Genomic DNA, 24,995 nt, shown 5'->3' on the forward strand with positions numbered 1-24,995 from the left:
GGTCAGTACCCACAGAGGGGTCGTGGGTGATTTTCTTTGGGTCCACATTTTCCCAACCTTTTATCACCACATGTTTATGACATGCATACATGACATTGTACTGTGATACAGATATGGCTGTAAGTGTCTGGCTACATTATGCACACATTTGCTCTTGTCACAAATTACTTATGATATTTGCCATGTTTTCTTGCAGCAGACACAAAAGCTGTTGGTTTATTAACACCAGTATCTTCCTCATCATGGCCAAGAAACTAACAATCACGGAGGAAGAAAGGTAAAGGATTAGGCCGGAGGAAGGTCGAGCAAACTTGGAGCACAACGACACTGTTCATCCAGAGAGATGTGCGATGGGGACATAAGGTCACACTGTGGCTGGAAATCATTACATCTTTTCTTGATTTTCTATAACCATCAAAAACTCACTGACATAAGCTGTGTTTGAACGACAGTCTCTTCATTTGCTTAGAGTTTTTTGAAATGAACACTATGTTGACAGGCTTTTTTTTTTTAAATGCTCAATGTCAAATACACACGTTCAGTATACGTAGATGGCCTGTGAATGGAAGTGGCGCTCGATGCCTGGTAGAACAGTGGAATGTCCTTGTGTTAGTGTCTGAATTTATGGACACATTTGAGCAGACAGCAAAGAAATGTACACTGAAAAAGAAAGATGTACAAAATGTCAGGTCAGGTTGTGCGATTACAAAATGTTCTGCACTCGGTTCTCTCATGCCCCAGCAAAAGCGATTAAGTCCAGTGGCAGCACTGAGTGAAGCTGCAGTGAAATATGTATGTGATTTTCTTTATTATTATCAAATAGGAGAGGACCGTGGGTTTACTGACCTTCATGGCCGCCAGCTTAGAAAATGCTCTGGAGCCTCATCTTTGTTTATTCAGCTGGAGATCAATTTTTCATACAAAGGGATGCCATAGTTTGCCAAGCGTAAGATGACAAAACAAATTGCATGCACACCAGACAATAACAATAAATCAGTTACTGCAGGTTGGTTATCAACAGTGTCACAGTTTCCATCATTTCAACAACAGTGACTACACTCCACATCGGTGCATCTACGTTAGTGTTTTTTGTAGCTTTTCAAAGTGTTTCCAATTATGTTTTTTTTAATAACGTTTTTGTAATATATCTCTCTTTCTTTTCTGCTGCTTATCCACCGCCTTATTTCATCCCATCTCCTCCTCCCAGACACGCGCTCACATTTTATATTCCAGTCTCCCTCTTTCATCTAACGTCATTTCAGATGAGATCCTAACATTGGATTTGAATGTGCTTTGTGAACAAGATCTTCTTCTTTTTTTCTCCTTTTTTTATAAATAAATCACAGAAAGCATTTCTTAATAACCCGGCACTAAATGTACGGATCAGGGTTGTGATGGCGCGGATACCTTACAGGCCACATGTCTGTTCCCATGCCAACTGGCACCTCTTCAGCACCACACAAGGCGGCAGCCAGACCCACGGAGACCTTGCTGGGTTTTTTTTATTGTGGAATTCATTTAGAAATTAATAGATGATGATGAGGACAGACAATTTCAAACTTTGAACCCATGCGTGTGCACACAGAGGCAGGAACACACACACACACACACACACACTCATAAGCAGCACTTTGCTGTGTCCTTAAGCCTTGTTTCTCCAGCTGCGCCACAAGAGAGCTGTCTCTAAGTGACAACAATTAGCCTGCTCAGCTTAAGCTAATTGAAGTCATTTACATAATACATGCCTGCCATCACAATTCATCTGTGGACAATCCAAGCAGGTCTGTGTCATGTTGTCACAAGCCGAATGCTAGAATGCTAGCACCACCCCACCCAAACCCCCACCGCCTTGATGAATGAACCCCAAAGGAAGACCATCATTTAACACAAAGCTTATCACTCACATCACGGCGTTCTCCGCTGGGTTGTGGGGGTTTATTTTTACTTTTGTTTAATGGAAATATGGATTGCATTTGCCAGCGCAGACAGATGCGCACATTGTCAGAACTGTGTTTACCATCCATCCCATTACACATGCAATTACTCAGAGGCTGAAAACAAGCAGCCTCATTTGTGTGATGCTAAGCTGCAATGGCTGAGATCTAATTCTTTATTAGCCTGTTGTTTGGGAGCATCTTTTGACAGGAGTGTGGGCGATGAATTAAATAGATAGCTTGATTAAAAAGAAAAAAGAAAAGAAAAAAAAAAGCTTGCCGTGCAGAGTTCTTTGTGCGGGATTTTGGAAAAATGGTTCTGTCACAGTTCGTTGCAGGAGATCCTCTCCTTGGGTGATTTATGGAATCAGTTTTGGCTTGTCATCATGAGCCAGAATTTTATCAAATTAGATCAGAGCACATGCATGGTAAGTTGGGATGGTGTGTGTGTGTGTGTGTATTGGCCAAAAAAAAACTATCTTTGTGAGGACGTGTGGACATTTTGTCTGGTCTTTAAACTTTAAAGGTTTTTTTTTTCCCTGATTCAGTGTTATGGTTTAGGATTACGATGTGTGGTTGTTAAGGTTGGGCTAGATAGATAATGCTTTGGTTAGCCTGCTAAACTAAATACGTAGTCATTGAGAGTTCCTGAGTCTGTGCGTGCGTGTGTGTGTGTGTATGTGTACAGACATTGAAATGTCATTTCATCGTGCTGTGAATCATGGTATAAGGGTATACTGAATGTAGACTCTTTTGAAATCCCACATTAGGAGGTTTTATTGTCAGAAATTGAATACACTACCCATAAGTAGTAGTAAATAATCACTTTGAAATAAAGAATATTTGGATTTCCAAAGCCTTTTATATCTACTTAGGCAAGGACATTGCTTTACAGTGTCCCTGTTGGACAAGTATGTATTTCACATTTTAAACAGAGGCTTACTATGCAAACATATAAGAAAGGCAAAGGCCACTGTAGAGGATTATATGCACGCATCACTTCAGGTAAAGTATAAACCAGCGTCTTAGCTTCCGGTCGGTTGTCACTAATGTCGCTAATTCGTTAAGTATCGTTAGCGATTAAAACTATCGATATCGATCTAAAATGTTTACATTGTTTTTAGTGGTTGTTTTCAGCTAATTGCTCTTGGTAACTCCTGCAAAAGCCCAAGTGTAGAACATATTTGCGTCTGCCGAAATAGTCGGGCTTGTTTATGGAAAACCAGGAAGTATCGTTTTGTGTTTTTTCGGCTGCAGTGAAGCTGATGGGAAGTGAGAACTATCATCTCTTGCATTCCACTCGCTGACTTTACAGATTTAGTACACGGAAAGTGGCGCACACTGGTGGTCGTGAGGAGGGAGAACGGAGCGTGGATGTAGGGGAGAGGGAGAGACAACAATTTTGAAATTGTGGCTGCTCCAGTGGCTTTTAGATCTGATGTGTGAAAGCATTTCAGTTTGTGTGTCAGGAAATGAGAAAGGAGAAAAGGTGACAGACTACAATATGGAGGCACTGCCAGACTGCTCCTACACATTAGGGAATATGAGTAACCTGAGAAGCAACTTGGCAAATGAATCCCTAACCCACAAGGTAGCTTCATTTTATCATTATTCACTAAACTAAATCTTATTTCCAAGTCTCAATTTGTTTTTCAGATATATTGCACGATGGACATGTTACTTGTTATTGTCATATTTTGTTGTTGTTACATCCCCATATTGTCATATAGTCATGGATGAAAGACTGCTGGTTGCCCAAGTTCTTTGATTGGTGTAATGACATGGTCACTGGAGCTGCACTCATGCACTCCATCCTCATAGACGGAGGTGAAAGACATCAGATTCCCCTTGTATCTCGTCCATCCTCCCATACTTCACATTCAGAAACAGAAACATTTATATTCCGGAAAGCGGAATACCAGTTTATGTGCGCACACGCACACACACACACAAACAAACATCACTGTTCCCCACTGCCTTCTTTCTTTTGTCTCAGTCAAGCAGAACCTTCTAAATGTCATTCAAGATTGTGCTCCATGTGCTTGGCAGAAAACCATGGAGCGCAATGGGTCCAGTCGGCCTAATATGCTTTAGACCTTCTTTTCATCCTTTCCCAGGAGAAACCAAGGGAAATTCAGTTTTGACAGTGCTATCTGTCTAGTTTGGGAAAAGAATGATATGAGAAAAAAAAAGAATTAGGTCTCTCCCCTCTGTGTATTCCCATTCAAGAACTGATAAGTAGTTTGTTTTGCCAAAGACGTAAAAGCGGGGAATCAGATTTGACAGCGAGGGGATGAGATATTTCGAGATAGGTCTTGATGGATGCGGGTTAATCTCGAGCTTTGGCTGATGTGTCAAGGATTTGCGAGATACCTCATGGAGTAAATCTTACGGTGCCGCTCACTTATTCTGTATTCCTCTGCCCTTTTTCTGTCCGTCTCCGCAGTGAAGTTTGAGGATTGCCAGCGCAGCAGCAGAGAGGTCGGCTTTGTCAGCAGTGACCCCAATTTCGGCGTGCGACCCGACGGGACGGTGTATGCAGAGCAGGAAGTGGCCAACCTGTCAGAGCCCGTGCAATTCATGGTGACGGCGCGTGAGCTGCATGACCCACACATCTGGGAGACCACTGTTAAGCTGGCCTTGGCTGGACATCCTCATCCTCTACCGCTTACAAAGGTAGGTCAGAGAGAGCAGATCATGTTAGAGTCAGAATCATGTTGGCGTTAATCAGATGTGACAGATTTGTCACTGCATCGAATTATTTGTAATTATTATTGAATGAATCAGTTGATTATTACAAATGCTCTGTTTGGATTTTTTTTTTTCTTGCTCTTAGGCGACTAAAAAAACCTATATAAATCCTATGGATATTTTGTTTATCCATTATTTTATATATATATGTATAATTTACAATTATGAATCTTTTATCAGATGGAAAACATAAAGAAAATCAGCCATTAGCGGCACAGATTTATAAAGATCAGGGAGAGAACAGGCCATAGGAAGAAACAACATTTCAAACTATTCTATTTGATACTCTTGATACTTTGTAGCTTTGTTGTTTTATTTTTGGATTACCAAAGTCAGTATTTATAGTTATTGAAGGAGACATTCAGGTGACAGGCTTTTCACTTAAAAGTTAATTATTTATTTATTTATGTATTTAACTTTCTTTTTTTTTTCATTTGCACTTTGCGTGGCATCCGTTTTCAGAGTATTTAATCCCTATCGTGTCAGCTCAGTAATTGTACATCACATCCTCCGCAATCCGCACACAATTTTTAACGCGGGAATACGAGTCACAGCTTGTGGCGATATCTTCATTCAACGCTAATATCATCGTCTGCCCATCTCAAGATGTGAAAATGAACTTGACGATCACTCAAAGCAGTTTTCGCAGGAACGGTAATCAAGAAGTGGTGATAATAGTTTTTATTTGTTTAATTTACTTTTCATCTCTGCTGACAAAATTAAATTATATTTGATTGGGAAAAAAGAGTCAGAGAGGATGTTGAAACTGATTTGGCTGCAATAACATGCGGTTAAAAACCATTTAAGTTGTTTTCTGATGAGATGGTTTTTAATGATAAGAAAATGAGCACTGCCTATGATTGTGTTTTTTCCATCGTTTGTTGTATTTTTGTCATTCCAAACCTCCTCCTCCGGCACACAGCAACACATTTTCACCACTCCCTGGACATTTTGTCTTTTTCTGACCACCAGCTCATAAGTGGCTTTAAGTGGGGACCATGGGATTGGCTGATTAGCTTAGCATTAAGAAAGCAGTTGAAGAGGCTGACTAATATAGTAGTGGCAGCGTGTATTTCTTTACATGTGTCAGGTTGAAGTTCTGAGCATATATTGCATACTGTATATATACGATCGCTGTTACTGACCGCAACTATCAGGCTTAACTTTGTTGACTGACAAATCCATTATCATTTTTTTGCTGCACCACTTGTTGCTTAATGTGCAGTCATGTTTATAATTATGACAAAAAGCATAAGACTTGAGTTGCTAAAGCAATTGCCGAGTAGGGATTAAAATTCTGCCCACTCCTGGCAGTGCAATAATGGAGACTGGGAAATAATTGACATTGATTGAGCTAATGTTCCACTCCGGCAGGGTCTGCGAGTACCAGGTGATGTATTTTCACTGTATAATTATTTTCCTGACATTCTGCAGAGAGAAAGATTCAATAGACGGACAAGAAATAAATGTGTTTTTTTTTCTCTCTCTAACCAAATTGGAAATATGAAAAACTGCTTTTAAATGTAGAGAACAGTTTGCACTTTGCCGTATCAGAGTTTTACGTATGCTGTTGCCATTTTTTCCAGCCTCAAATAAATAGAATAGAATTGAATTCCTGTCTTCCGAGTGGAAAATTGAGCGATCCAAAGGATACATAGAAATAAACACTTGTTTCGATAAGTGTATTGTCCAAAAAAGAAAAAGGAAAATGAAAAGAAATTTTGTGAAGACGACAGGATAATGTTTGATGCAGAGACCATACAATCGTCACTTGATTCATATTACATAGACTAACCCAGCCAATTGTCATTGTTTCACATTATTAAAATCGTATCGTAAAGTAAATACATTGAAGCGAGACTGAATAAATATCGCGCTGACTATTTATGACTTGAGTGGGACGGGTGACATTTAAAGTGATGAAATGTTGTTCAGTTTATTTGATTCACTGTGCGTTACATTTCTTCCTCAGCACCACAGTTGAACTTTAAATTGAAGGCAACTTTGCCATAATTTAACACGGAAGGCAGAGGTCGACTCCAAATACAGTAGAGCAGCAGAGTCTGTGACCTGCTATAATGTCAAGCAGGCCTGCAGACAAGGCTCAGTAGGTCATGTCATCAGTCTCCCTGGACTTTCCCCCCCCCAAAGCCTTCCTTGTTTTACTCCTCCAGTATAAAAATGTGTTCACTGATAAAACAGCACACATTTAACCCCTTCAAGGTTTTTCTGGGGGGCGTTGAATATAGGATTTCCATTGCACTTCCATGTCACCATCTACAACCAAAATGAACGTTACATTGGCTACAATCTTAGCAAAATATCAAACATGTTTAATAATTAATACTGTCGGGAAGACGCGGATGCATCCAACGCGTCCGCGTCTGTTAACATTTCACACTACAGGATCATTTGGCCAGATAATCTGTTCGAATCAGCCAAAAATTGGAAGGTACCCACGATTGTTGGAAGTCCCAGATCTGGCTAATTATCGTGTGGGGCAGGCTTGAAGCTCCACAGGAGCATCTGTTATGGTCTGTACATACACTGCAAGGTTTTTTTTTCTTTTTCTCGAGGTGACAAGAACAAGAACGACGTTAGTTCCGGCCAGGTTATTTCATCCTTCATGAGAAACTCAAGTGTAGAACTCCTGGCCAATCACAACAACTCCCATACTGGCTGCGAGAAAATAACCTGAGAGAGAGAACACATTTCTCTGTTCTTGCAGAGTATGTGCAGGCCTTTATGGACGGACCAAAACTAGGTTGCAGTTCACCCAGGTGCATTAGGAGCCATTGGAGGCACCTGAGAGGCGTTCTCTCAGCTGTGAGCTGGTGATAATCAGCTGGGCTACATCGGGAGGAGGCTGGTGTCGGTTAGCTCGGTGGGTTAGGTGCCACAGAAAGGTCAGCACCATCAGTGCGCTAGTGATGTGTCGTTCGTGAACGATCCGTTCAAAATGAACTCATCTTTTATATGACTCGGGAGTAATGAGTCATCTCAGTGAGTGATTCGTTCATTTTCATGCAGTACCTTCCTTCGCCACATGATGGCAGGCAGCTGCATAAGCTCAGTCAGCAGAACAGGAAATAGAAATGATTAGTTCAGGACTGACTCAACTGAGTGGTTCGTTCGTTCATTTTCATGCAGTACCTTCCTTCGCCACATGATCACGTGACAGCTACCGAGTCACTGTAAACAACAATGGCAGAGAGGACACAAGTCACTTGTCACTTTATTGAGGTGTGTATTTGCTTTCCTAGGGTTTCATATGGTTTGAATTGCATTTTGTTTATTATACTTTGTCAGCTGAAGCAAAACGATGTTGCCTACAGTGTTAAGTGTTTGAGAACCGCGGCCTTTTTTTACAACGCCCACAAGAGGGATACAGCGCCACCCGCTGTAAAAATGAACGAAATGAACAAAATGACTCAAAAAAGATTCGTTCAATTTACAGTCCGAGAGTAAAAGATCCGAGTCAGTAAGAAGAGTTGAACTTCCCATCACTACAGTGCGCCTTTCTAATTTATGCGGGAATGAGGAACAAAAATCTTTCTCAGACCATTCTAGCACACCACGATTTAGGATGAATGAGCCACTGCCACATTTTTGACTTTTTATTTTGAATCCTTCTTGTTGAATTTTGTAATTGTTTCCCAATTTGCAACCCGATATCAAGAAATGTGTTTTCTGGGGCAATGTAACATGCATTATATTATATGTAAAATATAGATTATTCAACATTTAATTAGAGTTAATTTTCATGAAAGAAAACAACTAAAGTGAAGGTTTTCTGAATGACTGTTTATTCTAATCTGATATCGCATGAATGATTTTTAAGGGAATTCAAATTTAGAAAGTGTTATCGGCGCAGTGCAGTGTTTTTTAACAGCGTAGTCTATTCACTAAGCGTCCACAGAGACGAGTAGGAGCCCATTTCTTTGTTCTGAGAGGAAACAGTTATGTTACAAGAGGAGTGTTATCATAATCACATCACCTAACCGCAACATATCTCTTCGTAATCAACATGGCAGCAGCGGCGGAGGATATAAACCGTGCAGAGGAATATCCCCTTCGTCCCAGTGGCGATTAAAAGACAGTCCGCTCAAATACCAACTCATTTTGTTCCCCTGCTCTGTGCAGACAGATCATGTGTGCAGAGAAGAAAAACCCGGTCTGTGCTGCACTAACAATTTGTGTGCTTGGTTTAAATGGAGTCAGATGAACTGGCTTCAGCGCAGATCTCACCGGGGCTGTCCACTGTTGCTTTGCTTGCTTCGCTGTACAGCACCAGTGAGACTGCACTGATTTGCTTTTAATAACAGGCTTAGTTTCTCACTGTTCTCTTTTATTGGCAGGAATTAGCATACTTGCAGTGTGCGCCATGGTCGACCAGCTCATTTCACTATTTAATTTTACAGTGTTCAATACCACAGCAATTGAAGTGTAGAGCATCTTTGGCCTGAGGGCCCTTTCCGCTGTGTTTATGTACTATATGGCTATCACCTCCCACACAGGTAGGGCCTTTCATTGAGTTCTCTCCAGCTCGTGCTGATTTCATGGCACGTTGGTTTCCCTTTTCCACCAGCTTAAAGACCAACACTTTGCACCGCTAGCCTTGGATTTGACTGGTTGTCAGAGTGGGTTTTGGCGCTCTTTTGATTTGAAATCTTACTTAGGTAGATGAAAGCAGAGGCCAGCAGCTGCATGCCTAATGCTTTGCTGATATGTGTTTGGATATTTGCATTAACGAGTTGTTGAAAGTGTTAAAATCGTGTTGTTGTTTTTTTTGTATTAAATAAATAAATAAATAAATAAATAAATAAATAATAATTACATTCATCACCTTGATGCATCTGGACACGTCCTCAATGATGTTTCCTGGGCTTCAGCATCATACACCAGGGTCGTCCAAACGACCAGATTTCAAAATTGTGTCTTCATTGTCACAATTATCATTTTTAAATGACAATGTAACCAGATGGAAGCTAGGCAGGAGTGAAAAAATGAAAATAAAAAAAGTTCTGCCTTTCTTTCACATACGGAGTCAGATAACAGGATAGAAATGAACGCGTGTATCTGTTTGTCACGGCTGCGATGCGAACCCAAGACTGGTTTCAACACTCAACTCCTTACCAGCTGAGCCAATGGGGATGACACATTAGTGAAGCCGATTTTCTGTCCTACTCATAAATACTACATTTTAAAACAGAGGCTGCAGGCCAGTACACAATCTTATCACGACTGGCCTGCAGGCTGGACTCTGGAAATGCCTGTCATACACCCTTACCTAGGCGACCCAGCTGGGGTCGGTCAAGCCCTAATTGGAGTCCAGACAGCACTACCCCACTCACAGCTCTCTTCTCCGGATTCACAATCACCTCCATGCAACCTCTGCTCTCTCTGTGACCAGCTTGATGGCCTTGGCTTTGCACTTGCTTGCGCCTGTGATGCCCAGCTTGCTGTACTATTAAAACCTGTGCATCCCACCTCTATGGGTTTTGCACCTTGCACTCCACCCATTGCTCCGGCCCTCTTCCACTGGCTCAGCATATCTTGTCCTCTTCCTCTTATTAGCCTTCTCCTTGCAGTCCTCCCAAGGAACAGTAAGCTGTATGAGGATGACAGTTTTCATGGTGTAGGCCACACGAGGTGGTCCTGTCTGATGCTGTAGGCTCCACTCCAGCCCTGACGAAGGTGATGGTGCAGAAAAATCCATGCCAGAAAGCTCCAAATCTCAACAGGCAAATTGTTACAACCGGAATGTTTGTTGTACTATTTGAATATAAAGTGGTGTTTTAGTGTTATTTTTCTTCACTTTAGTAATAGGGATCTCGTGGGAGAACAGAGTTCTTACTGAATAAAAGCACTCAAGTTTAGTCTCTTCTTTTAGAGAACAAGCTTAGAGAACTGGAGCAGTAAAGACTTACACGAGTATCATTAAAAACCCTAAATCAAATGTTTTCAGAGTCCCACTGAGCAGAGACGGGGGCCATAAACATAGCGCTTGTTGTATTTTCCTGCCTGTTTGTCAGACTGATAACCTCCAGATGTCAGATCCAGGGCTGGAGGCGTTGCAGGCCTGAAGAATGCCCCAGCAATGCATAGGCTGCCCGGGAGCAGAGCTCTGCCAGCTGGCCCAGTCTGCCTCTGGGTTTCAGGAGCCCCAGGCGCATCAGGGACACACTAACCGGCTTCCTGTCAAATGTTCATACACACAGACACACTCATATGAACGCATATGTTCATGTATTATTTTTGCACGTGTGCACATATGCACATATGTGTGCACACACGATTTCCTATATGTGCACACAGGCATGACTGAAGTCACTGTCCATGCACTTAGTGTGTTCATACACACACATTCAAACACAGAAAAAAGAAAAAAATCCCCAAAGCCTAATAATCACCGAGCTGCCAGGCAGCTCACAGAAAGCATGTTCCAGTTCTTCCCTCTTTCCTTTGTAAAATCTGCTATTGTCACAATGCCAACAGCCTTTCATCTGCCTTGCTGTTTGAAAGTGACAGTCCACATGCAGCTACTGCGCTGATATCCTCCACATGCACAGTTACAATAAAGGATGTCTCCCTTTCATTGTCTCTCTCCACCCCTGTCTCCTGTCACCTGACCGGCTTTCTTCTTCTTTTCTGATTTGACAACATTTCCAGAAGAATGTTTGGGCCAAACCAATTGCGCGCTTCATCCTTGTTATCGTCAGACCTGATTGACACATTTTGCCGATAGCCAAGAAGGTAGATAAGGTTGTTATTGTGGTAGCGCCACTCGATACAGGGAAGAAGAACTATGCCCATGGACTCATACTGTATATGCTCATTTATTCCCAACTCTAATAGCTGACGTCACACAACCAAGGTAATGTCATACAGGCAGGGAATGATGTTGTTCACATACAAAGACACACACTTTATAACTGGAACCCACAGATAACGATTCTACTTGTCCAGTGATCACTTCATGTCAGGTACAACGTTGAAGTTAGCATCCAGATTTGCACCTTTGTGGTGAGCAGTTAAGTGTTCACATGCATTTTTATGTTTTTGACTGATGTATGTACTATTATATTATATTATATATTATTATACTCTACGTAAAAGATGGAGACTGTCATCCGTAGTTTGCATCCATAGGATCGTCTGCTGCTTGGCGCTTGCCACTGCCCTCTTGAGGACGTATTGAGTAATGTTCGTAGCAATGCAAGAGACAATATATGTAGTGACGGAGATAATGTCTGGAATGGATGGATGAAAAACAGACAAAAATGGAGTATAAGTGGGCCTTTACAGACTCCAACCAGTGTAGAATGAGGGAATGCTTATCAGAAAGTTGAGGATGTAATGCTGCAGCTCTGGAATAATGTATGCTGCGGCTGTTTCCATACTCGCGCCGTTCATTTTTCAGAAGGCATCTCCTGCCAACATGGTGCTGTGAGCAGAGTCGGCCCTTGGCATAAGCTTGGCTGTGATCAGGGGGCCCCCAATAGCCTGTGATTTTTTTTTTTTTTAACATATTCAAGAAATCTAGATATCTTTAGACATATGTCGATCTAAATAGATCTATGACATAAATATATGGTTTTATTTCAGATTTGAAGACTGCACATCATCTGCCCTAAGCTTTTTAAAAAACAAAGTGATTAGACCGGTTTAAACTTGTTTAATTCAAGTTCAGCATCACCAGGCTTAGTGCTTCACTTTGAATATAAAAGTGCAAATTGATACTCGGCCACTTTTGTGATTTGACTGCCCTCTAAGGTAAAAAACTAATAACAAAAGTGACACTGGTTTGGTGTCAATAATACAATTATAAATAATGCAATTTATAGTGTTATATTTGTATATTTAAGAGTCAAGCACCAGCGAGTCCGAGGTGGAGGGAAGAGTGCCCGCAATCAAATACTGCTTAGGGCCCCATAAAGGCTTGGGCCGACCCTGGCTGTGAGCAAACTGAGTCATATGACATCTGGAGCGCCATAGAAAGTCCTGGTGATTCATCGTCATCCATCCGGGTGTTGTTTATCCTATGATGCACGTTTGTTTATTTGTACATGGTTTGTTTGTTTTCACTTGTTTTTTTGTTTGTTTGAAAGGGGCATCTGCAAATACACAGCCACAGAAACACACAGACAGAGACTAATTCCACCTGCTGCCCATAGAGGAGACTGCCACATTCCCTGTCTCCCTCGTGCCAGTTGGTACCTGTGAGTGTTTTGGATGAGCAGAGTTGGAACGGACGTTATCTTATCAGAGAAACACATCTGGTCCTCTCCTTCCTCTTTCTGTCCCCCTACCCATGCACCCTGGTCGTCCCGTTCCCTCTGTGTCGTGTTCCTGCCCAGATAAACCAACAGCACCGGCTTTCCCAGAGAATCCTCTGAGCTGTGAATGTGCAAAGACTTAAAACAAAAGATGAAAAATACACAGTGCGTTTGCTCAGGTGTGGCTTACAGTTTGCCTATCACACATGCAAAGCAGGTGTATATTGATAGGAGGGACTTTGGGGCCTGTGTTTGGCAACATGTGCGCGGTTGCTCCGTGTGCAGATGTGTGTCTTTGTTGGTGTGATGTTGTCCAGGTGGGATTAGCGGGAGGATTTTCACTTTGCTTCAGGTGACATCGACACATGCATGCGTGTGTTTATACAATGTGCAGAGACCACAATAGGATTAGGTGGATTACAGCAATACAATCATTTTACACGGGAGAACACCACAGGGGATTAGGGGAAAAAACACTAGTCTTTTACGCAACCTTATATACCCTTATTTCACCTGTCAAGATATGAGTAAGAACATTTCTCCATGCACCTACAGCCCATACTGTAGTTTCCAATAATACCAGAGCCGTGCATGCTGTTCAGAGGAATACAGAGATATGGAAAAACACATCAGGGCTGTCACTTTATCCAGAAGTCAAGTTCAAACGAATATTATATGACATGCTATTCCTCCAAAGATATTCAGACATTTCCCTGCCCACATACACACAAACAGGTGACATTATTTGTTATTAATCTTATGCCGTGTTACATTTGTGACATCACCGCCGAGTTCACTGCGTTCCAGAGAGGTTGTCAAAAACCATGGACACAAACATATTCGGGGCTAGCCATCGTTAGCAATAACAACAAGGCGATCAGAGATGGCGGACGGCCTGTAAGGTTGTGTGTTTGAATCCACCTCAGGGTCAAAGTTCTTGGGCACTGTGTGTGCGTGTGCGCGCGTGCAGGTGCGCACAGCCACAGCAGTATAGTATAATAGTATTCTTTATATAGTGTAGTAATTTGATATTTTCAATTGAGTTGGTTAGTAATTTACACCAAACAATACAATTGACTGTTTTTTTAGATAAAAAAAAATAAAAATAAATTCAAATAATTTCAAATTTTGAATTAATTTCAACAATATTTTTTGTTTCTCATGTGGCCCCAAGGGGTTGTACATAGGGATGGAAATTGATTAAAAGCAAACTTGACATACACATTGTTTCAACGTAGAATTGGGTTGTGTTTAGCTGTTATAAGTTAAGATAATTCAATTCAGATTCAAACAAATTACCACTCAAAGTTTTACAGTTGTTTAAAAATAGATTACACTTTGTTTTCTCTGTGGATCACTTGTGTGGCTATGTATATAACTGATTTTAGGTCTTTCTATTCCTATGTGTTTGTTCCCTCAAACTTTTATTCAACTTCTTGGACACATTTCACATTCAGATTGCTCCAATAAGTGGCATTATAGAAATGATTTCACTTAATGGAATAGGTGTTTTATATTTGACTGAATTCTCAGTTTTCAATGTTTGGTTCTCAATTGCAGCCCATACAGACATAAATGCATACAGTGAAACCTTGAATAACTGTGATTTATTAAATCATTAATATGTCTTGTTTTTTTTTTTTAAGTATAGCACACAATGATGAAAGAGGTGGTGTCTGTCTGTTTGTTTTATAGCCATAGACACGACTGTTGCTGCTTTGGCTCGTCTGCGTCAACGTTTGACATATGAGTTGCCTCTAATTTTCAAATTATTATTTTTAAATTTAAGCTTCAACCATATCAAAACTATATAAAAGGTGCAGTGATGCTGTGTGTGAAAAATGCAAGGTCTTGGGTTTTCCTTGAAGGAAAAATAAAAAATGGTATTTCAAAAAAGATCCCCTTTTTATCTTTTTCAGGGCAATGTGTCACAGTTTATTTGTCTTCACTGTGGATAGAGAACACAAGGACAAGAGGTAATATTGTGGTCTGCCTAAAAAAAAAAAGAAAAACCTGAACAAATGCAGACACAACACCTATGTGGACAAAACCCAGTCTTATAGCCTTAGGGAAGTCTCGATTTCTTAGACAGAACATGTCGGCTTGGGCAGGCTCAGGTGTTCTTGCCGAGGGCCTCATGAAATCTGATGCAGCAGCTTTTAGAAAAAAAACAACATATTTATGTTTCCCAGTATTTACGTCTCTGTCACTCTCCCAAAATGGGTTTGTGGTTATCAAGACACCCAGTATTTCAGTATCAATTTAAGGAGAGAAAACTTGTCATTTTACAGCACTTTACAGATTCATCTTCGAGCCTGTCATGGTAAAAAAAAGGCATTCTTCAAGGGATAAGATGTGTGAGTAATTCGGTGTGAGATGTAGGGGGTGATATGATATGATATGTTTTACTTCTTCCTTTTCAGGTTGGCATTGAAGAAATGTTGTCAAGAGTCTGGGATTCCCAGCCCAGAATTATCAGGTTTCCTCGAAGGCATCAGAGAGGCTCTTCGGTTAATGGGCTGAGGCGTCAGAAGAGAGACTGGGTCATCCCACCGATCAATGTCCCCGAAAATTCCAGAGGTCCTTTTCCTCACATGCTCGTCAGGGTGAGTGACTCTTTGTACTATTTCAGCAAATGCAGAACTTTCATATAAGGTGTTTTTGCAGAAAAGTATACACAGTATATTCATTCAAGTATTGAGTCAGAGGAGTGAAGAATATACTGTAGTATTTCTTACACCGTATGGCCAAGACTCAACATTGTGGTATTTTCTCTCAAGCTGAGTCAGCAGGTGCAAAACTCAGCTCTTGTATCCAATTTAAGTCATGATGCCGGGTGATTTGTCTGCAAGCCTCTGGGCACAGTCAGGTAGACAGACCAAAAATATTTCTCACTTCTAAAGCAGAAAATATGCATTTCATGCTTGGTTTCAGAGATCCGTGGATTACTTAAGGGTATTCTCTCTCTCTCTCTGTGGTGTTGCTGCACTAATGAGAAGTTATGGCGTCCGTACTTTTACAGAGTCTAAAAGGAATTGTTTGAAAAGTGGTTTTGAAAGCAGGAAGCTTGATCTCGTTGGCTCTTTTTTTGTTGTTGCAACAAACAAGGCAGTAGTTGAGTTTGACTTGTTACGGATGCAAAGTGTGTGCTTAACGGTACACACAAACACGTACACTGTTCAGTCTATTTTTAGTGCGACTGAAACGAAGGACACAAACATAGTGTGACGGCACAGTTTTACTGGAAAAAGCAATGACTCTCTAGATTTCCCTGAAGGAAATCTTTATTAATGTAAATTAAAATACCCGATTTTGTGTGTGTTTTATAAAAGGCTGGTGTAACTCGCTGGCTGAGACTGCGGACATGGTGGAAGTTTAGCGACGAGGCCCGGTCACGTTCAGCAGCAAAGGGACCGTGCGCACATCGGCTGCTCTAAAAACACCTATGGCACTCGTTATAGCTTTTGCATGGTCTGAGTTATTAGCAAGCAGCTGCTTAAAACCCACGGGGAGCTGCGATGGCACTGTACTCATTTTATTCTTTGTCCCACTAATGTTAACACTTGGATGACTTGGGTGACGTAAATGAGCACATTCAATGTTCTACCGTACACGTGCAACACACGGCCCCGGGGCCGGATCCGTCCTGCAAACCAGTTTTTATCCAGCCCGTCATGTCCTCATGGGTTACTTCAAGTTAAACTCTTCTTCAGCTTAAGTGACGGATCAACATTGTGATATGAGTGGTTGTGATTGATAAAAACATTTTTTGTGGCCCCCTGTTGCTTCATTTATGTCAGTGTGGCCCTCTGGTATAAAATTCCCACATCTGTGCTACCAGTTTGTGTCTCCCTTGTCCGTTACAACGCCACCTACTGTTTCATGCTCTGCACTGCTTGATGAACGTAGACGAGAACGACGCGGGACAACCGTTGAGTTGTCATTGCTGGCGGTGTTGTAGGCACTGTACACTGTCTCTCTCCGCCGCCGACATGAGATTCAAACCAAAACAATGAGCGAGAAAAAGAGCATTAGAGAGAGCAAATGACGTGATGCCTGGGAAATGCAACTTACACCATCTGTGGCTCACGAAAGAAATGTACAAAGACGAGCTGGCCCAAGATCGCAAGGACAATCACTTGTCCAGATGCAAATCAATAAAAGTCCACGCCGCGGGTGAAGCCCCTCTCACAAGTTGCCCTCCCTGCTTAAGCTATGTCAGCACATTTGGTGCTTGAATTTGAGGAAATTGGTCCTGGAAAGTCCTTGATAAGTGCTTGAATTTGATGACAACCAAGGTGTGGGAACCCCAATGTCAACAGTTGTTGTATTTTGATCAGTATTATGATCAGCCTTTCTTTGGCTACGTTCAGATTACCAGCCACATTCAAATCTGATTCCAATCTGATCCTTTTCAGATTTGAAGATTCACATCCATGACTTACATCTGAACGTGATTGCCCCCTCATTCAGCTCACATACCAGAAAATACACAAATACCCTTTTTTTATGCATCACGAAAGACAACAAAATGTCGTCTTTGTAAAACTGCTTCGTATTGAAGTGGGAGGTAAGATTTTAGAAACGGTGAGTGAGTGAGTGAGTGAGATTTATCTCACTGTGCAGGTTGATGACATCGGTGCAAGGCTGAAGATGAGATTGTGCACAGGCAAGAAGTCACCTGGATTTGGATCTCAAATTTGATTATTCACTATTCAGTTTATTCAGGTAAATTGGAGACTCTAAATTGACCGTAGGTGTGTGAGAGTGAATGGTTGTGTGAACATGGGCGGTTTTTAAGTCTGTGTATAATCGTAGTCTTTCCTCATATGTGTTGTAAGTCCTTGGGCACCGGGCTGGTAGACAGTTCAGTTGTGCACTTGTATGTGTTTAAGTGCACATGTGTATTATGTAGCCACTTCATAATGACAACCAGAGGATAACAGACGATCATACGCAAGCAAGTAGAAGCAACTTTGTCATGGAAGCATCATACTTGCAGCACTGTGCTGCTTCTCTACACTCCCTCCTTCACTGCCTCTTATCAGTCTCCCAGACAGACATGCAGCTTTCTGCTGGCTTTTCTGACACACACACACATATAAATTCACACACATGTACACACACTTATACTCACACAAAGTCCCTTACGCCCATTTGTACAGCAAGGCTTACACTCCCGGATTACGGAAATCGCCTTTCACCAATGTGTTGGCAAGAGGGCAGATTTTCCAGCCCAGCGTGGAAACACTCACCCTCACAAACACACAGCAGGACTGTGTGGTGTCAGGGGGCCAAATTGTGCTGCCCTGTTGGAGAAACAGACCCTTTTGTATCCACTTTTCACATGTCAGGTGTCAGATGGTTAGATTAAACCTCAAGGGCTTCCTGTGTGTGCATGTGTGAGAGACACGTTGTACTCGACCACAGCATAGATGTGTCTCAGCCCTGGAAGCAGTGCACTATGGGGGATGTGACTCTGTTGCTCTCTGAGCTCCTCTGTCCCGTACTTTGCCTGCAACACAACTCTCCATTCTGACAGGCAGCCGTGGAGAGGAGCAGGGAGGATTTTGTGCTTTCTCTTGCGGGTCTCAGACGTGGCCAGGAGCAACCTTTAAAGCCGACACATTAGATTTCAGGACACAACCAGGTCTCCTGCGTGAGGCAAACTCATTGACCTTTTTTGCTTTTGTTTCCACAACTGAACTTTTAAGCTGCAGTTCGTGACTTTAGGTGATTTTTTTGTGAATGATGTTATTATTCTGCCTGTGTTTGGTCTTCATGAACAGAAACAATGGCACATAGGTATGTATGCTGTGTGACTGAGGGAGTGTTTGTTTGTATACAGCAGCAGCACGGGGGAGGGTGGGGTCAAGAAGCCTTTATTCTGTCAAACTGCTCAACGGCCAGTGTTTTTGAGAAGTGGAATACACGTCTCAACCTCTTTGTGTTTTCAGTCATACTCCAACCAGCTGCCTCGCTTTACTGGTGCAATGTTGCTGTTGCTTCCATCTTTGGAAGCAACATCCTGACCCACTAAGGTGGGTCCTGACCCATCCTGACCCACTAAGGTCGCAGCATCTTTTCCTGGGGTCCACATGCGACATTAACTTAAAACGACATTATATATATATATATATATATATATATATATATATATATATATACATATACATATATGTATATATATATATAAAACATAAAAAGCATCAGCATGTGTACATCAAACCCTACAAGTACACCATACTCAACTAAACAATATTAATGTAAAAGAGCAGAATCAAATAATAATACAAAAACAAAACAAACACATTAAAATCCTGATTGTATAGTGAATAAATGGTTCCCTCATCATTCATATATTTCATCAGTATTTTTTTTTTTTAATTGGCTTACTTGATGCTTTGATAATCATATAGTTGGTAAATTGTTCCACATTGTCTCTATACATAACTGATCTGCACACTGCAATGGTGTAGATCAGGTTTCTATACATCCAGGCAATAAAAAAGCTTTAACATGAGAGAGAGAGAGCAAGAGAAAGAGAGGAAAAAATTCAAATCTCACCAGCTGCTATCAAATCTGACATCTGGACGCAATTCGCTTTGGCTGGGAAATTAAGAAACTAAAAAAAAGTTGTGGAAAAAACAAAAAAAACAATATGCAATCGCTGCCAGACTGCAGTGACCTGTGGGGAATACAAGGTGAGGTGAGAAACCGCTTGGCAACCATTACCACAGAAAACAAAAAAGAAGCTGAGAGGAAACAAATCCAGCCAGGCCTAAAGACTCTAAAGGAAACCATTTACTTCCCCAAAACAGCCAAAAGGGCACTTTTCTGATGCCAAACCAGTATTAGAGTCAAGTCGAGGCGAGCCGAGTAGTGCTTGAACTGCATAATGGAAAAGTGCCATATGCAGCTAAAGCCTTACAGCCCTTTTTGTCGTGGACAACAAATATTTCAGAAGGTTAGTAAACACATTTGAGCCGAACTGTAAAATCCTATCACGGACATGTCTAAGTCAAACAGCACAACCGCTCTCTGCAAAGACACGAAAGCTATACTTATCCTCAAGTACCACAGGCTCAACTTAAATGAACACTGAGGTAGATGGAAAGTTGGACTCCTCTCGAGAAACAGAAAAGTGGTGAGAGCAGATGATGGAGAAAGCAGAGAAAATACATACAGTGTCTTTGCAGAGTGCTGTAAATCTGTGGGGTGAGAGAGGCCAACATTAGTTTCAGGCCATTTGTGGCATTGTCATCTCAACCATCTCCTGCAGCACCGACACTACGGCCAATGAGGCACAACTGATGGAACACAGTCTGAATATAGGAAAGAAAAGATTCTCCTTTCGTTCAACCAGGCCTCTCTCGCTCTCTCTCTCTGACTCATGGTAAGGTCAGGACATTGTTTTGAACAACATGAGCTAAACACATGTGACTGCACATCAATCAATCCGACTTTATTTCACCGTTCATACAAAGCAATGCAACTCGGTAAGTGCTTCACAGGATACAAACATAACAAGGAACAACCTTCCATCACACCCAACTACACATCAGATGAACAAATATTAAACAGAGATGAGGAGGTGAGGAAACGCTAACATGGATCACACTGTCGGCCACAAGGGAAAACAACAGAGAGCAAAAAAAATGTACAAAACTGAGAACTCAGCAGGAGTGAAAGCAACATCAATATGTAAATGTCGCAAATAAAGATGAAATAGATCATTGAATAAATAAATAAATAGAAGTAAAGTAATACATATCTGATAAATGGTATGCTGATGAGTGGACTCAAATGACAAAAGACAGATAAATGAAGAAAATAAAAAAAAGTTGAAATTAAGTTCAGTTGAAAACCAGTTTAGAAAGGCAAGTCTTAAATTAGCTTCTAAAAATATTGATATTCTCTGCTACCCTCTCTAAGTCTTCGGGGAGGCTGATCCATCGACGGGACTGTCACAGTGAACGGAGGCCTCACTGTAGGTTTTTGTCTTGAGATTAAGAGTTTTGAATAATAATAAATAAAATAATAAAAAGTAATACAACTAATAAAAGCAAATCCACTCTAAAGGACACGGTTAGCCAGGGCAATGATTTCTTTTTGTGGAGACCAAAAAGAAGATCATAGTACAGTTCAGATACCAATGATCAAGTCTGGAAATAATAAAAGCATTTATTTTTCATGCGTTTCTGTGCTGGCCAGACAGAGAATATGTTTGACCTTGGTGATGTTTTTCAGATGATAAAATAGAGTTTTTGTCAAATATTTTATTAGGCCATCAAAATGAAAATCTGAGTCGAAAATGGCACCACAGTTTTTGATTCTTTAAGCAGGATTTAGTGTCAGTGATTACAGTTTAAACCAAGTTTCTCCCTCTCTGGCTTTCAGAAGCAATAAATAAAAACCTGATCTTTGTCCTGGTTGAGCTGTATCAATGTAGTTTGATATGTACAATGTAAAAAAACATTTAAAACATTTAGAAGAGTGTTTCTTTTTCTCCGGCTCTGCTATCATGAACGTGTAAATAACACTATCCGTGAAGCAATTCTATTTCTCACAAGACCGAGACTTCTCAAGACCTCCTGATTCTGTGGACTCCGAGTCGGTGGCCCTGATCTTGCAAGGCTGGCTTCCCGCTAATAGACAGGAAGGGAGAGGGGAGACAGTCAACCTCCCCCCCCCCAGTCTCCCCTCAACAAGCCATCTAACCATCACAATGATTCAGAAGCTGTTAAATTCAGATAAAAATCCTGCACAGTTCTGCTTTATAAGAAGCGAGTGATGGAGCGAGTTTATTCATGTCACAGTTACATTACATTAGATCATTAACAACCTTGACGAATGCTGTCTCAGCGCTGTGATTTAGCTCGGAAATCAGAATGGCTACCGTGATGACAAAAAAAGAAATTGATTGATTGATTTATTGACACAATTGTTTAATTGATTGAACAATTTTAATACTTATAGCAGGTTTGACACTGGTCTGTCGTTGTTTAAGTGTGACGACTTGAAGATTGTTTCTCTTCAGAAGGGGCTTCAGTGTGGTAGTTTTATAGCAAGTGGGGGGAAAAAAACCCATTTGAAGAGAATAATTCACAATGAAAAATATTCTTAAGTAGAAAAAAGGTCATGGGATTGGGTCTAAAAGACATTGTGTCGGTTACTGTTAATATTCTGCAATTTCACAGCAATGCAAAATGGAAGAGACAGCCTGTGTTCACAACTTCTTTTTTCACAGCTTTACTCCGTGACCTTTACATGGAGCTTAATGGAATGGTAATGATATCTTTATCTATAATCATAGTTTTATCACACATTCACATTCTTAAAGAAAAGTGAAGGGCTCAAGGTGAACATGTAAACTGCCTTATTAGAGTGCATCTCACTATGGTTTGGTTGAGCTCATTATTTTGAATTGGCCATTATGGCTGTGCTCTCGCTGAATACAATAAGATACCGTGTGTAGTATTGAATGAGTCACAGCCAGAAGAAGAAACACAGGCCCCTCATTTGGATGGATTTTGTCAAAGGCAAAAAAGCACAAGTTAGCCGGAGTGAACTTTCCAGAAGAAAGCTGCATTCATCCCTTACATATTTCTTACTTTATAAACAGAAGGAGCGTGGAACATGTGTTTATTTGTTGGTTCCCGTTAGATCTGATGTGGCTGTTTAGTATACAAGAATCTGTCACCTCACTTTTTCATGAAGAACCACGGTTCTCAAACTGTGGTTGGAGGAAAATCAGAGATGCTGTTATATACCAGGGTATGTGATTGAAGTGGAGCTGAGGAAAGAAATAAACACATTTCAGAGCTCACTATTTTCTTAGGTGGTTCTTGGTGGTTTTAGTTGCTGTTAAAATACGCTACAGTTCACTCACACTGTCATATCGCAACATAGATGTAAAAAAAACAACTTCATGGACCAAACAACTAATTGGTTTATTGAGAAAGTAGTCGACAGATTAATCAGTTATGAAAGTATTCGTCAGTTGTGATTTGAAAATGACCGTGTCTACACAGCTATGGAAAAAAAAGCCAGGTGTGAGTTACAGCAACAAAAAATAATTGGATGCGAGTCACTTCGGCCTGGTTATGTGACAACAAGTCAAGTTGGCAAGTTAGCTCGATGCTATTGTAGTATCTGCGCTGCTTTTTGCTACCTAAATAAATACATGATGCTTTATTTACAACCTCATATTGCTTATTGTATTTCATTATAGCACATAATGACTTGATAATGTGCTGTTTGGTTCCACTTGTTTTGGCTGCAGTTTTATTGCTTTCCCTGTGCATTCATTGTGTCTAGTTGGTGTGTGTGTGTGTAGACACGCAGGCATGTGTGTGCGTGTGTGTGTGTGTGTATGGAGAAACCAAACATGCACATCCTCATTACTCAAGAGCTTAAATTTAACACCTAGCAGAAATCTTCACGCAATAAAAAAAACTAAATTCACAGAATATATTTGTTTATTACTTATTTCTGCAGCCCAGTTTCTTTTATGAAAACTGTTTAATTAAAACACAGTAAGGGGAACTGCAGAGAGAAGCAATGTAAAGTAAACATACCCACTATTTACCTACTTAACAAATAGCTCAAGACTGTCAATTAAAGCCCCTGATTATATGCAATTGAAGCTGCAAGTAGTAGCAGTGAATCAGGTAGTCCTGTGCATAAGGTCATTTAAGTGAATATACAGTATAAATCACTTAAATGAGTTTATTGTCTTGATCACTGGGTGGGCATTAAAGGATCAGCTGACAGAAGTTTCAGAAGATTCTGTGTTAGCCTTAGGGATTCTGAGTCCTCTGCAGCTCCTCTCCATTGTGGGGTGCCACAGGGTTCAATTCTTGGACCGCTCCTTATTGTACCTGCTTCCTCTGGGTTCTATTTTGAGGAAATATGGCATTTCATTCCACTGCTATGCAGATGAATATCAGATATGACATGATATGACTCATGCATTCCTGAGTTTCTATTGTTCTGTCTAAGTGGTGCTCCACCTATTGACCTTCTGTAAATCCACTACCAATTTGGGTGTGTCTGATTTAAAACTAGACAAACAGCTCTGCTCTAAAACTATAAGAAAATAATAGGCTTTTTCTGTCTAGCCAGGACTTCAAGAAACGTATTCATGCTTATTACATCTCGTCTGGACTACTGTAATTTCGGGGTTGGGGTTAGCCAGGCCTCCCTGTCTCGCCTTTAGCTTGTTCAAAATGCAACTGTCCACCTTTTAACGAGAATGCACAGGCGTGAACACATCTTTCCCATTCTGGCCTCCATCCACTGGCCCCCAGTGCATTACAGAGGATCAGGCTTTCACAGTTGCTTTCCCTAAATTGTGGAATGGACTTGTCATTACACATTAGGCAGGCCTCTGCACTGTCTAATTTTAAATCTCTTTTAAAGACTTGCCTGTTTTCCTCTGCGTTTGAGACACTTTGTAGATGAGCTGTCATTGTCTGCACAAGTGTTTTATGTTTTTATTTATTTCATTTGTTTGTTTTTATGTCTGTTAATGTATTTAATTCAACTACTGCAGAGCGCTTTGGTCAACTGTTGCTGTTCTTAAATGTTTATTATAAATAGATAGAATTGGATATTTTCAGGACATACAGTGAAATCTCTGTACCTGCGTTTTGTCACATTATATGCTGCATTATGTTTTGTGGTGGTATTGTTATTTTTCTCATTCCCCACACCAGCACAAAGCTCTGCAGCCTAATAAATGACCACACAAACTATTTTTCATTCATAATTGAAGCAACAGTGAAACTTTATCGGTGTAAAGTTGAGGGATAGGGTTTTATAGCTGCTCTGTGCTGCTCTCTGACAAAATCACTTCCACTCGCTATGGATAGCAGGTAAAGATGCTCATTTAATCAATAGTAACCCATTCTATTACTTCACAATGACTCTAATAATTCAGTTTATACGTTGATCAAAGTATTAATTCAGTCTGTGTCCTGTCATTGTAATACTCCGCTTCATTTTCTTCAGGTTTATGTGCAACATC

The 24,995-nt window shown here is 40.9% G+C and overlaps 1 protein-coding gene across 2 annotated transcripts in view; it reads left to right on the plus strand.

Moving 5' to 3' along the window:
* The window catches only part of cdh4 (cadherin 4, type 1, R-cadherin (retinal)), a 240,352-nt gene that overhangs the window by 135,033 nt on the left and 80,324 nt on the right, over positions 1-24,995 (plus strand). For both annotated transcript variants that reach the window (XM_044024562.1, XM_044024563.1), the window contains exons 4-5: positions 4,381-4,610; positions 15,388-15,570. In XM_044024562.1, the coding sequence (XP_043880497.1) occupies positions 4,381-4,610; positions 15,388-15,570 (413 nt within the window). The remainder of the gene's footprint in view (positions 1-4,380; positions 4,611-15,387; positions 15,571-24,995) is intronic.

This window comes from Solea senegalensis, linkage group LG4 (genome assembly GCF_019176455.1).
Source record: "Solea senegalensis isolate Sse05_10M linkage group LG4, IFAPA_SoseM_1, whole genome shotgun sequence".
NCBI lineage: Eukaryota > Metazoa > Chordata > Actinopteri > Pleuronectiformes > Soleidae > Solea > Solea senegalensis.